General features: G+C 58.4%; 2 protein-coding genes across 2 annotated transcripts in view; one reads left to right on the top strand and one right to left on the bottom strand.

Moving 5' to 3' along the window:
- Window positions 1–50: 50 nt before the first annotated feature.
- TRAF4 (TNF receptor associated factor 4) lies at window positions 51–5,684 on the top strand. The gene is made up of 7 exons (XM_004706917.2): window positions 51–193; window positions 2,896–2,947; window positions 3,508–3,612; window positions 3,681–3,842; window positions 3,932–4,093; window positions 4,171–4,326; window positions 4,580–5,684. The coding sequence occupies exons 1-7, from the start codon at window positions 51–53 to the stop codon at window positions 5,210–5,212; spliced, it is 1,413 nt and encodes a 470-aa protein (XP_004706974.1). The 3' UTR covers window positions 5,213–5,684.
- Window positions 5,685–7,200: 1,516 nt separating this feature from the next.
- FAM222B (family with sequence similarity 222 member B) overlaps window positions 7,201–12,125 on the bottom strand; it is a 51,032-nt gene continuing 46,107 nt past the window's right edge. The window contains exon 3 of the mRNA XM_004706916.2: window positions 7,201–11,031. Within this exon, the coding sequence (XP_004706973.1) occupies window positions 9,422–11,031 (1,610 nt within the window). The 3' untranslated portion in view covers window positions 7,201–9,421. The remainder of the gene's footprint in view (window positions 11,032–12,125) is intronic.

Genomic DNA, 12,125 nt, shown 5'->3' with positions numbered 1-12,125 from the left:
GGCTGGGGGGCCGCCGCGCGCCGGGCCCCGCTCGCCCGTGCCCGCCCGCCATGCCCGGCTTCGACTACAAGTTCCTGGAGAAGCCCAAGCGGCGGCTCCTGTGCCCGCTGTGCGGGAAGCCCATGCGCGAGCCCGTGCAGGTTTCTACCTGCGGCCACCGCTTCTGCGACACCTGCCTGCAGGAGTTCCTCAGGTACGGGCCGGGGGCGGCGGGGATGGAGGGGCGCGGCGTGGCGGGGAGGGCAGGCCGGAGGCGCTCGGGGCCTTTTGTCTGCGCCGCGGCCGGATGACCTCAGGGGCTGCTGCCGTGACGTCACGAGGGGCGGCGTGACGTCAGAACCCGGGGAGCACCCTGGGCCCGAGTCCGGAGGGTCCTGGGCGGGGGCAGCCTCTCCACCCCCTTCCAGGTGGGAAGGACTCGGTGCCTTCTCCTGGGACCGAGCTGGGAAGAGACGCCCTTCCTGACCCGTGGCCGGCCCTGCCCCCTCACCTGAGAGCCTGCGCGGCCTCTTCTGCAACTTCGAATGTGATGGGGGAACGGGGACCGGGAACCAAACCCAACGTTCCGCCCCGCCCCCCTCCCCGAGCTCCGGGCCGTCGAAGCGCTCAGATTCGAGCAGTCCAGGAACGGCCCCCATTGTTCTCCGTCTCAGCTGCAGAAGCAAAGACAGGCTGCGACTTGCCCAGGGTCACTCAGTTGGTCACCTAGAGGCTTAAGGGGGTCGGAGACCTTGTGTTTGCACAAGGCGAAGGATTTAGGACCCCGTGCCACCCCTCCCCCGCCCCTGAAGCAAGGAGCCTTTGAATGGCTCCCCCTCTCTTTCCCCACCTCCAGAGGTCTTGATGGACGGTCAATAAGTCGCCAGAGTGGGTCGCCGTCTTGGTACACCTTAGCGCCCCCTGCCCTCTCTCTTTAGAAACAGGGCACCCCATAGCTCCTAGACATCCTCTGACTTTCCGGGCGCCCCGGCGGGATTTGAGACTACGGCCACGCTGGGCACTGCTTAGATTGGGGTTTGCTGAGTGGGTACTGAGCAGTCCTCGCGCTTGGTGAGGTCGTGTCCCCAGCACACAGAGGTGGCCAGGTCAACTGCAGGCCCTGGTTGGAGAGTGAAGGGCCTGAGGGGCACAGGCGGGGGAAACCTTTGTAGGGACCCTGTCTTTGGTGCAGCCCCTAGCTGGCTGAAACCTCGACCGCCCTTTGTTTGCTGTCCCCTCCCCTCCCGGCCCGCCTCCCTCCCGTGTACACACACTTACTCCCCGACAGACACACTCTTCCATTGTCTTCTCCGAGCCCTGCCCCAATCCACTGAAGCCAGCTGAGGCCCCCTCCCCCAGCTAACCCACCCGGCCTGGCCGCGGGAAGGGAAGGAGGGGGCTGTCAGGCTGCTGCTGTCCCTCCTCCCCCTCTCTTCTGCCCCTCTTGGGACCGGTCCTTCCCCTCCCCCTCCCGGAAATCCCCTCTTCCTCTCCCACTGAACCCTCCCCCCATCCTGTCTTCTCCCCTGGGCCTCCACTGCCTGGAGCAGCTTCAGCCCTGCCTCTCCTCCTCCCCCACTCTGCTGAGGGCCCCTACTGCCTGGCCTGGCCTCACCACCGCCACGCCACCCGATCCCACAACCAAGGGTGGCCATAGTTGGGGCCCATCCTCTGTAGGGCTGGGCCCCGTGTTGCCCAGGCTCAGCTCTTGCCAGCATTCTGGGAACTTACCTCCCTCCCTGTCTTCAAAACCACTTAAGTCAGCACATTCCTGGCCCAGCCAAGTGGGCCTCTTCTTCCCCTTGGCCCACCCCGCGTCCCCTTCCCCCTTCCCTTTCCCCGCCAGCCCCTGCCAGGGTAACTGTTCTGCATGGTCCAGGAGGCTGGTTGCCTGTGGGGACATGGGTGTGCACACCTCTTCAGTGCCTGGGCAGGCATTGTGCTGGGCGTCTCAGCCATGACCCGTGATTGTGGGTCATTGGCTAGAAACCCGGGGGCCCTGGAGCATGTGGCTCCGACCTCGGAGAAAGTGGCAGGCTTCCACAAACCTGCCAGGGTTGCCGGGCCCTCGGCCTCACCTGGGCGTTTTCAGGGCGTGAGGCCACGTTGGCTTGCATGGGGACATACCAGCAGGCTCGTTGGATGCTGACAGCCTGGGGTGGGGGTAGATGAAGAGGACAGTAGGCAGGGTGGGCAAGGTCAGCAAGCTTCGTGTCCTTGCTGGACACTGACCAGAGTGGCAGGGCAGACTTTCTGGACAGCTTTCCTGGACCCCTCTGTACTGTGGGTGGAGGAGGGCCCCTTGAGCTGCTCGGTCAGGCCTGCCCCACGCTGGTGCTGCTTGGCCTCTGAGCCTCCAGTCACCTACAGAATGACCCTTCTCGGGCAGTGCCCAGGGCTGGGTGGCAGTGTGTACTAGCCGGGCCTTTCAGGCTCTCTGTTTTGGGAGCCACACCTTCATACAGGAGGAGGGGTATGGGAGAAGGTGGCCGCAAGATGACCTTTGCCCAGGTTCTTGGCCAGGCACTCATGGGGGCTGGGCAGCCCTGGCACTTAACACTCAGCCCATTCCTGCTCTCCCGCCCCCTGGGCTTCCCACAGCCAATGGGAACTAACCTGGGAGAAGGGGATGACTGGGCAGCCTGTTCCTTCACGGTCCAGCTGCCACCTGTTAGCCAAATGCTGCCTGAAGCAGCTGGCTTTACCCCTTGGCCCAGGATTGGGAGCTGGGATCTTTGGGGGTACTGAGGAAATGCCCTCAGGCCTCTGCTTGCCCCTTGTCCTTCAGTAGGGCTGGCTGGGAACCGGTCTGGCCAGGAAGGGAGGGAGACTGCCCAGGTTGAGGGGGGTGGGACCCAGGGCTCTCCCTATAGTGTGGAGTTGTGGAGTCTTGACCCTGTCTCTCCCCCTTCACAGTGAAGGCGTCTTCAAATGCCCTGAGGATCAACTTCCTCTAGACTATGCCAAGGTGAGTCCACAGGCCAGGCAGGGGCCCAGGTGCAGGCTGGTGCCCTTGGTAGAGGCTGGCGCAGGCCCAGAACCAATGTCAACCCAGCCCTGCAGGATCACCAGTCCCCCACAAAGGTGGTCCTGTTCCTCCCGCCAGGCCAGTTTGCAAAGGTTTGCCCTGTGGGCAGGCACAATGTCCAGCCTGTGGGGATGCACAGAGCAGCTCTGTGCCCGTAAGATGTGCTCCGCTCCCCTTCCAGTGGCCAAGGGCCAGAATCCCTTCAGCAACAGGGCAGCGGGGTGGGGGGTGGTAGGAGCTGGGGGGTGGGCAGCCTGAGACTGACCAGGCTGATTGGCTCGGGCTCTGACGGGAGAGTGTGTGAGCAGCTGTGTTGGGGAACCCGGAGATCCAGAGCAGGTGCCACCTGCCATGTCCTCCATCCCTGCGCACAGAGGGGTAAACAGCCCAAGTGTGGCTACTACCGGCTCCCAGGGCGAGCCAGCCCAGTTGGCGGGGAGGAGGGCACCTGGGGGGCTGCAGCCTGGCTCTGGCCCTGATCAGCCACCCCTGGTCCCTAGATTTACCCCGACCCCGAGCTGGAGGTGCAGGTGCTGGGCCTGCCCATCCGCTGTGTCCACAGTGAGGAGGGCTGCCGTTGGAGCGGGCCCCTTCGTCACCTCCAGGTGAGACTTGGGGCTGCCGGGTGGACTACTCTCCCTTGGCGGGTACTGACTGTAGCCCTTCCTCACAGGCCCACCTGAACACCTGCAGCTTCAACGTGGTCCCCTGCCCCAACCGCTGCCCCACCAAGCTGAGCCGCCGGGATCTGCCTGCGCACCTGCAGCATGACTGCCCCAAGCGCCGCCTCAAGTGCGAGTTCTGTGGCTGTGACTTCAGTGGGGAGGCCTATGAGGTAAGTGGCACCTGCTGAGACTAAGGGCAGGTGGCACACCTGGTGGGTGGCCCAGGATCCTTTAGCAGCTCAGCCCCTCTGGTTTCCAGACCCATGAGGGCATGTGCCCACAGGAGAGTGTGTACTGTGAGAACAAGTGCGGTGCCCGCATGATGCGGCGGCTGCTGGCCCAGCATGCCACCTCTGAGTGCCCCAAGCGCACTCAGCCGTGCACCTACTGCAGCAAGGAGTTTGTCTTCGACACCATCCAGGTGAGGCCCTTCCTCAGCTGGGCTGCAGGGCAGGTGGCAGGGAGTCAAGCAACTGACTGCTGCCTCTCTGTTGGCAGAGCCACCAGTACCAGTGCCCAAGGCTGCCTGTAGCCTGTCCTAACCAGTGCGGTGTGGGCACCGTGGCTCGAGAGGACCTGCCAGGCCATCTGAAAGACAGCTGTAACACCGCCCTGGTGCTGTGCCCCTTCAAAGACTCCGGCTGCAAGCACAGGGTGAGATGTCCCACTTCCATCCGCCTCCTCCCTGCTCCCCGGTGCCTCAGCCTGGCCAAGCTTTCTACTGCTGTGCTGCTCTGAAGCTTGTTGCCCGGCCCCCAGCTGGCCCGTGGCGGGCACCTCCCAGGACCTCAATCTTCCTTACTCAGCTGGGGGTCAGCCAACCGGTAGCTACCACCACCCATCCCCCTGGGCCAGCCCCTCTGACAATGTCCCTTCCTTCCCCCTCTGCCTGTGGCCTTGCACACAGTGCCCGAAGGTGGCAATGGCACGGCACGTGGAGGAGAGTGTGAAGCCACACCTAGCCATGATGTGTGCCCTGGTGAGCCGACAGCGGCAGGAGCTGCAGGAGCTTCGCCGGGAGCTGGAGGAGTTGTCGGTGGGCAGTGATGGCATGCTCATCTGGAAGATTGGCAGCTACGGGCGCCGCCTGCAGGAGGCCAAGGCCAAACCCAACCTGGAGTGCTTCAGCCCAGCCTTCTACACCCACAAGTATGGCTACAAGCTGCAAGTGTCCGCCTTCCTCAATGGTAACGGCAGTGGCGAGGGCACGCACTTGTCCCTCTACATCCGAGTGCTGCCCGGCGCCTTCGACAATCTCCTGGAGTGGCCCTTTGCCCGCCGTGTCACCTTCTCCCTGTTGGATCAGAGTGACCCTGGGCTGGCTAAGCCACAGCATGTCACGGAGACCTTCCACCCTGACCCAAACTGGAAGAACTTCCAGAAGCCAGGCACTTGGCGGGGCTCTCTAGACGAGAGTTCTCTGGGCTTTGGTTACCCCAAGTTCATCTCTCACCAGGACATCCGCAAGCGAAACTACGTGCGGGATGACGCAGTCTTCATCCGGGCCTCGGTTGAACTGCCCCGGAAGATCCTCAGCTGAGGGTAGGGGGTCTCCAGGGGAAACATGACCTGCCGGGCACAGGCCGACTCTGGAGGGGCCGGACCCCCTTTCAGCTACCGCCGCCGCCCAGGTTCTATTACCCCACTCCTCCTCTTCACACACACATACACCGACCACCTCCTACCACCCTCAGGTGCCTCCAATTGGTGCTTCAGCCCTGGTCCCTGGGACAGCAGGTCAGAGTCAAGGGCTGGAAACAAGTGATACCAGGGCTTTTTTTGGGCAGGGCAGACGTGCCGTTTGCCGGCCACTCTACTCGGGACTGAGGTGTCAGTGGGTGCCACATCCCAAGAGCCATAAGTGGGGGGGTCACTGGGAGCCTGTCTGGAAATGATTCTACGCCCTCTTTCCCCAGCTGTTGCTCCTCTGGTTATTTATTTGCTTAGTACCAGAGGGCACGGTGGGGGGGGGGGTGTGTTCCTGATTTTTAATAAATCCTGAATTGTATTTATTAACTTGGATCTGGTCTGACTTATCTGGTCTTAGACCTGTTGATTCCAATGGCATGGTCTCGGGACGGTTGCACTGCCCTCTAGTGGAAGACAACGAAATTTGCATCAGCCTTTGTGTGGCAGTCTCTTGATGTCGCCCTCTGCTGATACATGGAAAGATTGCCCTGAGAGGACATTTTATTAAGCAGGAGTCCCCCACCCATGACTGGTATCTGTGCCCTAAGCAGGTATTTCTCTGGTTTGATAATAGCTGCCACGCAGCACTAGCAGCCACGTGAAATAGGCCCACCCCCTCGATTTGACAGATCCAATGAGCTAATCAGCATAAAGTGCCCTACTGTTGCCTAGCCTACAGGGCGCCCAATGGATGGGCAATGTTAACACTGTCAGAAGGTGGAGGGCGCTACAGTTCTTGCCACCACTCCTCCAACAAAAATATTGAAGGGGACTCTCTCAGGCAGCTCTTCAAAAGGGTCAGCCTCACTGGTGGGACCCAGGACTCCATGGCTCTGGCCCAGCAGACACCTTTGCTTCAGCGGTGTGCTCACAACAGGTGGCCCACCTTTCTGGAGGGTCTTCCAGGGAAGCCAGACACTATAGTCAAGCATGGCCCCCTCTGCTGCCAGGACAGCACCACTGCACAGCCACAGCACATTCCCGTAGGGATGCTTCCTTCCTAGGACTACGCCAATGGGGCCTTGCCGTTGACCCAGACCTCCCTTGCAACAGTGCTTTGTGGAACTCTACAGGCCACGTTCCCCATGAGAATGTGTGCAGATTTCTAAAGTGTCTACCTCAAGACCCCAACTTGAGGCTGGGCACTATCGCTTCAACTCCTGGGGTTTGCTCTGTGGTCTCGGATTCAAGTCTCATCCAACACAGGCAGGAAGCGGCCAGCCTTCATGAATGATAGTGGGAAAAGGAGGCTAAGCCCCTAGGGGTGTCCCACAGAGAAAGGCACACCCAGAAGGGGTTGTATGTGCCCTGAAAGCCATCAGCATGGCAGAAGCCACCTGCCCATGCTTGTGATCCAGGATGTTTCCTCCCTACCTTCTCATCGCAAACCCCACCTTAGCAGAAGGGAGGGGCATGATGAACAGTGTTTATCCCAACACAAGGAGCAGCTTCTAAGCAGCAGCCAGTTTTCAGTTAAGCCTATCGCAGCTATTACCTCCATCTCTAGTACAGTCTTCAGAAATTCCAAGAGGTGGAGGTGGTGGTGGGTTAGTAAAAAAAGCCTCAGGTTGAGGATAAAGCAGCCATCCTGAGGGGCATGTTTACCCATGGAAGACCCCCTTCCCCCAACCCCCCAGCAGCCTTGTCTGGGTAGGGCTCTGAGCTGCCCTCCTGGTGGAAGAGAGGGAGGGAATGGGTGATGACTCCTGTGTGCCCCAGGGTCTGGGGTAATGGACTGAAGGGGACCTTGGGGTGGGCCCTCTTCAAAACCACACTCACTCCCTTCTAGCCAAGGACTTGACTTGTTATGAAACTAAGAAAAGCACCTCAGACACAGGATTCAACGAATAGGCCAAGGTCAAAAGGAAGGTTTGTTTTTTTGTTTTTCATTTTTTTACTGGTTTATAATCTTAAAATCCCTATCACACCCAGAAACCACCACAGGTGAGAACGTGAGGGAGATGGTGAATGAATGCTACAGTGTGCGCAGTGAGTAGGGGAGTCCCCCAAGGGTCGAGTAGGATGAAGGCAGGGAGTGTGGGCAGGAGGTCCTGGCTTGGACCCTTATTGCTGGCTGGGGGTTGGCTGAGGGGGTGCTCAGGGTGAATTAGGAAACCGCTCACTACAAAGGTGAGGGCAGTGGGCGGGGCGATCACAGTACATTATCCATGCAGACTAGGGGCAGGAGTGGGCAGGTGGGTTTAAGGTGGTCTGAATTAAAGCCCCCAAGTTGGTGGACAGTCCAATTTCTTAAACTGGCAGCCCCGCTTGCAGGGAGAGGCGTCTCGAAGGGAAACTGACAGCAAAAGCGCCAGCTTGGGGATGACGCCTGTGGAGCAGGGCTCTGAGAAGGGCCGGGTGAGAGAGCAGAGGCCACACCAGGAGGCTCAGGGCCAGAGGGGCTGGCAGGGAAACAATGGGGACAATAAATTAGGGCCTTGGGTTGCTATCATTTGGCATAACACAACCAGGCTTTTTTTTTTCTTTCTTTTTTTTCTTTTTAAATATAAGGCAATTTGCCAACACATAATTTAAGAACTGGTCTTCAGTCACATTGCTTCAGGTCACTAAATAATCTCTGGCTAAAGAACAGTGGATAGTATTCTAAACAAAATCCAAAATTTTAAATAACATCAGCTCACATTCCCCAGAGACAAGAGGATGGGTCAGGGCTCGTTTTAAAAAAGAAAAGAAAAAAGGCCAAGGATGTATCTTTAACAGAAGGGTACAAACATTTACAATAAAACAAGTTTACAGCAGAGTTTGACATCTCTAGCCAACTAGTTTTCATTTGGAGCAGGACCATGGGGAGCATGGATGGGGTGGGGGTGTGCTCTAAGAAGGGGCGGGGCCAGGAGGGGCTTTCTCCAATGTGGGCCCATCTCCAGTGGTCAAAACCATGCTCATTTGGTAAAGGAGTAATTCAAAGAGCTTAAGGCGTTGTGTTTGTGTTTTCCCTCCTGTCTTATTTAAACTTGAGGGGCTGTGACTGTGGTGGCTGGAGGATGCGTGTGTACCTGTGGGGCCCGCTCACACACAATGCTACTCAAACCCACACTACATTCGTACATAAACAGTTGAACTGACAGTGTAGAGCAGGAATTAGCCAGTGGAGAGAGAACCAAATGCTTTTTTTTTTTTTTTTGGTGTTTTTAATTCCAGACTCCAGTGTGATCACCCCTTACCTACTATTCCTCATGTTAAGGTAGCTTGTTAAAGTATTTTTTAAGGAGGGTTTGGGCGGGCGATGAGGGCAGCTGACAGTGAAGGGAGAAGCCACAGTGAGAAAGGGATGGCAGTACAATGGATGGAGTGTCCAGCTATAAGCCAAGGACCATCAAGGAAATGCCAGCAAATACCAGCCAGGAGAAGAAACAAAAGAGGGATTCTTCCAGGAGGCTTCAGACAGGGCCTGACTCGGCGAGCCTCTGAATTCTGGGTTTCTAGGCTCCAGAACTTCATTTCTCTAGGGCTGGGGAGGGGAGATCTGAAGACCTAGTTCCATGTCTCAAGGCTATGGTTAACTGTCTGCAGGATGCCCAAGGACATGGCAAGGGCAGATGCAGTGGCACTGAGATCAGTAAGGATGCAACACAAAGCTTTGAGGAAAGGGCTGAGGGGATGAAGATGAGTTGGTTTTGATTTAAGATCTTTGGGTAAATAAGAAATTGGCTCCCAGAGGATTCAGAATGTCTGGCTTTTCCATCCTAAAGACAGATGGGGGAGGGTAAGCTTGTAACCTCCAACTACCTCACCTCGGTAGATGTGTCCTCAACCCTAAGGGGCACTGGCCAGAGGTACAGGACACAACAGCACAGCTGCAGGGAGATGGCCATGATAGAGGGACTGACAGGCAGGAAGTGGAGAGAAGAGCTGATAGAGGGGAGGATGAGGAGACAGAGGACCCACCTCTGCCCTCAATCAGATCCCTCCAAATTCCCTGTTGCAGACAACTAAGAGTGATCACACTGGAGCAGTTAAAAAAAAAAAAAAGTTAACCTATCCAGTTACTCAAAAGTAAGACTAAACCTAGGAGGGCAGTCTATGCCGGATAAGCTCCCTATCTATACCCCGGGTGCTGGATATGAAGACTCCGGCTATCTGTGGGGTCAGGGGCACGGTTACCAGGGGCACGGTGGGCCTTGCTCAGCATGGCCAGGCTCTGTTCTCGGAAGCAGGCCGGCTGGAAATCCCCACTCAGGTAATCCACGGTTTGCATCAAGCTGTTCTGGCTTGCCACTGGGCCGCCCCCGGTCCCTGCTCGGTAGTGGGCCCCAGCAGCTGCAGCACAGTCGAGGGGTGCACCTGTGGGCTGCCCACCATGGAACGGCATGGTGAGGTCCTGAGACCCCGAGCTGTCGCTATTGGGAGTGGGAAGAATGTTGTTCCACAGGGGTTGGAAGTAGTGACCATTGGGGTAGGCCAATGGGGCTGCCAGGCCATTGACTGGTGGGGATGGGCTTGGCTTCTCCAGGGGCGGCTTCAGGTGGAAGGACTGCGCCAGGCAGAGTTCCTGCGGGTAGGCAGGAGCCTTGCCCACAAAGCCAGGCCCTGCCAGCTCGCGTCCTGCCGCATGCTTGCCTGTCAGGCCAGGGGCTACCGGCGTCCCACCAGCCTCACTGCACATCTGTTGTAGGTGGGCCAGCTGGTGCTGGTTCCAGGCGACTGACTTGAGGTCGCTTGGGTAGCCCGTGGGGGCTCGAGAGATGCCTGTGGGCAGGTTGACAAGGCCTGCAGCGGGCAGCGCGGCGGGTGCCGCATGGGTGTGCTCCATGGGGTTGACCACACACGAAGGCATTGGTGTGGGGACGCTGTGGGTCGACACACGGGTGCTTGCATTGATGAGCAGACTGCGGCTAATGGGGCTGGGGTTGGCGATCTGGCCCTCACACACTGAGGTAGTGCTGATGCCTGCCCTCGTCTGGCAAAACTGGTTGATCTGGTGCACGATGCTGCTCAGGTCCGGGGGCTGGCTGTGCTGCAGGGTGGCTGCCATTGAAAGGGGGATAGTTGAGGTAGACACGGTCACATTCGGGGGGGCATCGGAGTCTGGCATCTTCCGGCCTCCATGCAGCAAGGGGTTGGGGGCGTGCTGGAGACCCTGGTGAGCCAGGGTCTGAGGGTGGACCAAGCCCTGGGTTTGAGCCATGGGCTGAGGGTGGCCCAGGCCCTGAGGCTGCTGGAGGCTCTGAGGATGGGGCAGCGCCTGGGGGGGCGGGATACCCTGAGGGTGCTGCAGCGTCTGGGGAGGAGCCTGGGCCAGGGTCTGTGCATGCTGCAGGGCCTGCTGGCGGGCCAGAGCCTGGGCCTGGGGGTGGGCTAAAGTGCTGGGTGCCACAGTAGCATAGGGTGCCACTGGGGGGTTCATGATGGCCTCAGGGAGCAGCCGGGCTCGGGTGCCGTCAAAGTCCTTGAGTATGCTTTTGGCTGGCACTTTGACAATGGCAAGCAGGCCGGCCTTGGTGGCAGCCTGAGTCGGGTAGGGGCTGTAGCGCTGGGCTGATGTGTCGAGGCCGTTCACAGTACGACGAACGTGTTTCCGCTGGGGAACCTTCACACTGTTGGGGAAGATTTTTATAGTCAGTGGGTTGTTTGCGACCTTCTTAGCATATGCATCCAATTCGGCTGGGGTAGGATAGTGAGCAGTTCTCATTTTCTGTGTAGTGTCCCCTAGAGAGAGAGAAGGGGAGGAGAGCAGAGAGGGAGAGGGTGCTCGTCAGTGCCAAGCCAACCAGCCCTCTGGGAAATCCCCTGCTGAGGGTCCAGTGGGGGTGTTAACTAGACCCAGCCCCAGGCCCTGGTCGGCACTGCCCTCCTCACTGGCACTTTAGGAGGCAGAACCTGTTGGAATGTCCACTTACAAAAAGGAGCTAAGGTCCAGATCAGCAGGGCAATTTCCAACGGCCCAGCGCTTACAGGGGAGCGTTGAGCTGTTCCCAGAGACATGGGGAAATGAGGGGGCTGCCCACGCTGGCCTGGGGACGGACGTGAAGGTTCTCCCCAGGGCACTGTTATCTCTGACCCCTCAATCCTGCTCCACGACACCCTGGAGCAAGTCCTCCGCCATCTGCAGGGCTTTCCCTTTGGCCTAGCAGCCGGGGCTCCACACCCACAGGGAGGGTGGGAGTCTTGGACAGGAGACAGGATGCTTTGTTTTCAGGAGCAGAGGACTAAGTTGCCAACAGCCCTCCCTTCGCCCATATCACAAGTTCACTTGTGTCTAGGGCTTAATATCTGCCTGACTGGGTGAGGATCAAAAGGCCTTATGTCATTTGCTTGTGAGGATGACGATAATGACGGGCAGCAGGGAGGCAATGTAGAATAAAGGACTCGGAGAATCTTTAAAACCTCAGAACCCAAAACCGTCTGTGTCTGGCCCGTGTCAGCTGTCACTTTCCAAAATGGAAGAGGAAACGGCTGCCTTCCTTTGGAGGTTGCGGTTCGCTGCACTCAATGTTAACGCTCTCTGTTCCCATCTCCTGTCGCCTCCCTCCCACGGGAGGGGGGAGGGGGGGCTCCAGCGGATGTTGTGCTTCCAGTCAGAGAGGAAAAGGTTCTGACAACAAGAGCTCTTTAAGGATGCCAGCCTCCTGGCAAGGAATTCTCCCTCGCTTGCCCTCTCTCTGAAGGAGGAGGGTCTCCCTTAAGGACATACAGAAGGTGCTTAATAAACGCTGCTGAATGAATAAGGACATCGACTATGCTGAGCAGAAACAAAGCTCTTTGGCTGGGAATCCAGCTCAGCTAGCTGACTGCCTGCCCCC

Source organism: Echinops telfairi, unplaced genomic scaffold (genome assembly GCF_000313985.2).
Source record: "Echinops telfairi isolate 266 unplaced genomic scaffold, ASM31398v2 ScPeMD7_7458;HRSCAF=8496, whole genome shotgun sequence".
Lineage (NCBI taxonomy): Eukaryota > Metazoa > Chordata > Mammalia > Afrosoricida > Tenrecidae > Echinops > Echinops telfairi.
Note: the sequence above shows the minus strand (reverse complement) of the source record. Positions and strands in the feature narration are given on the sequence as shown.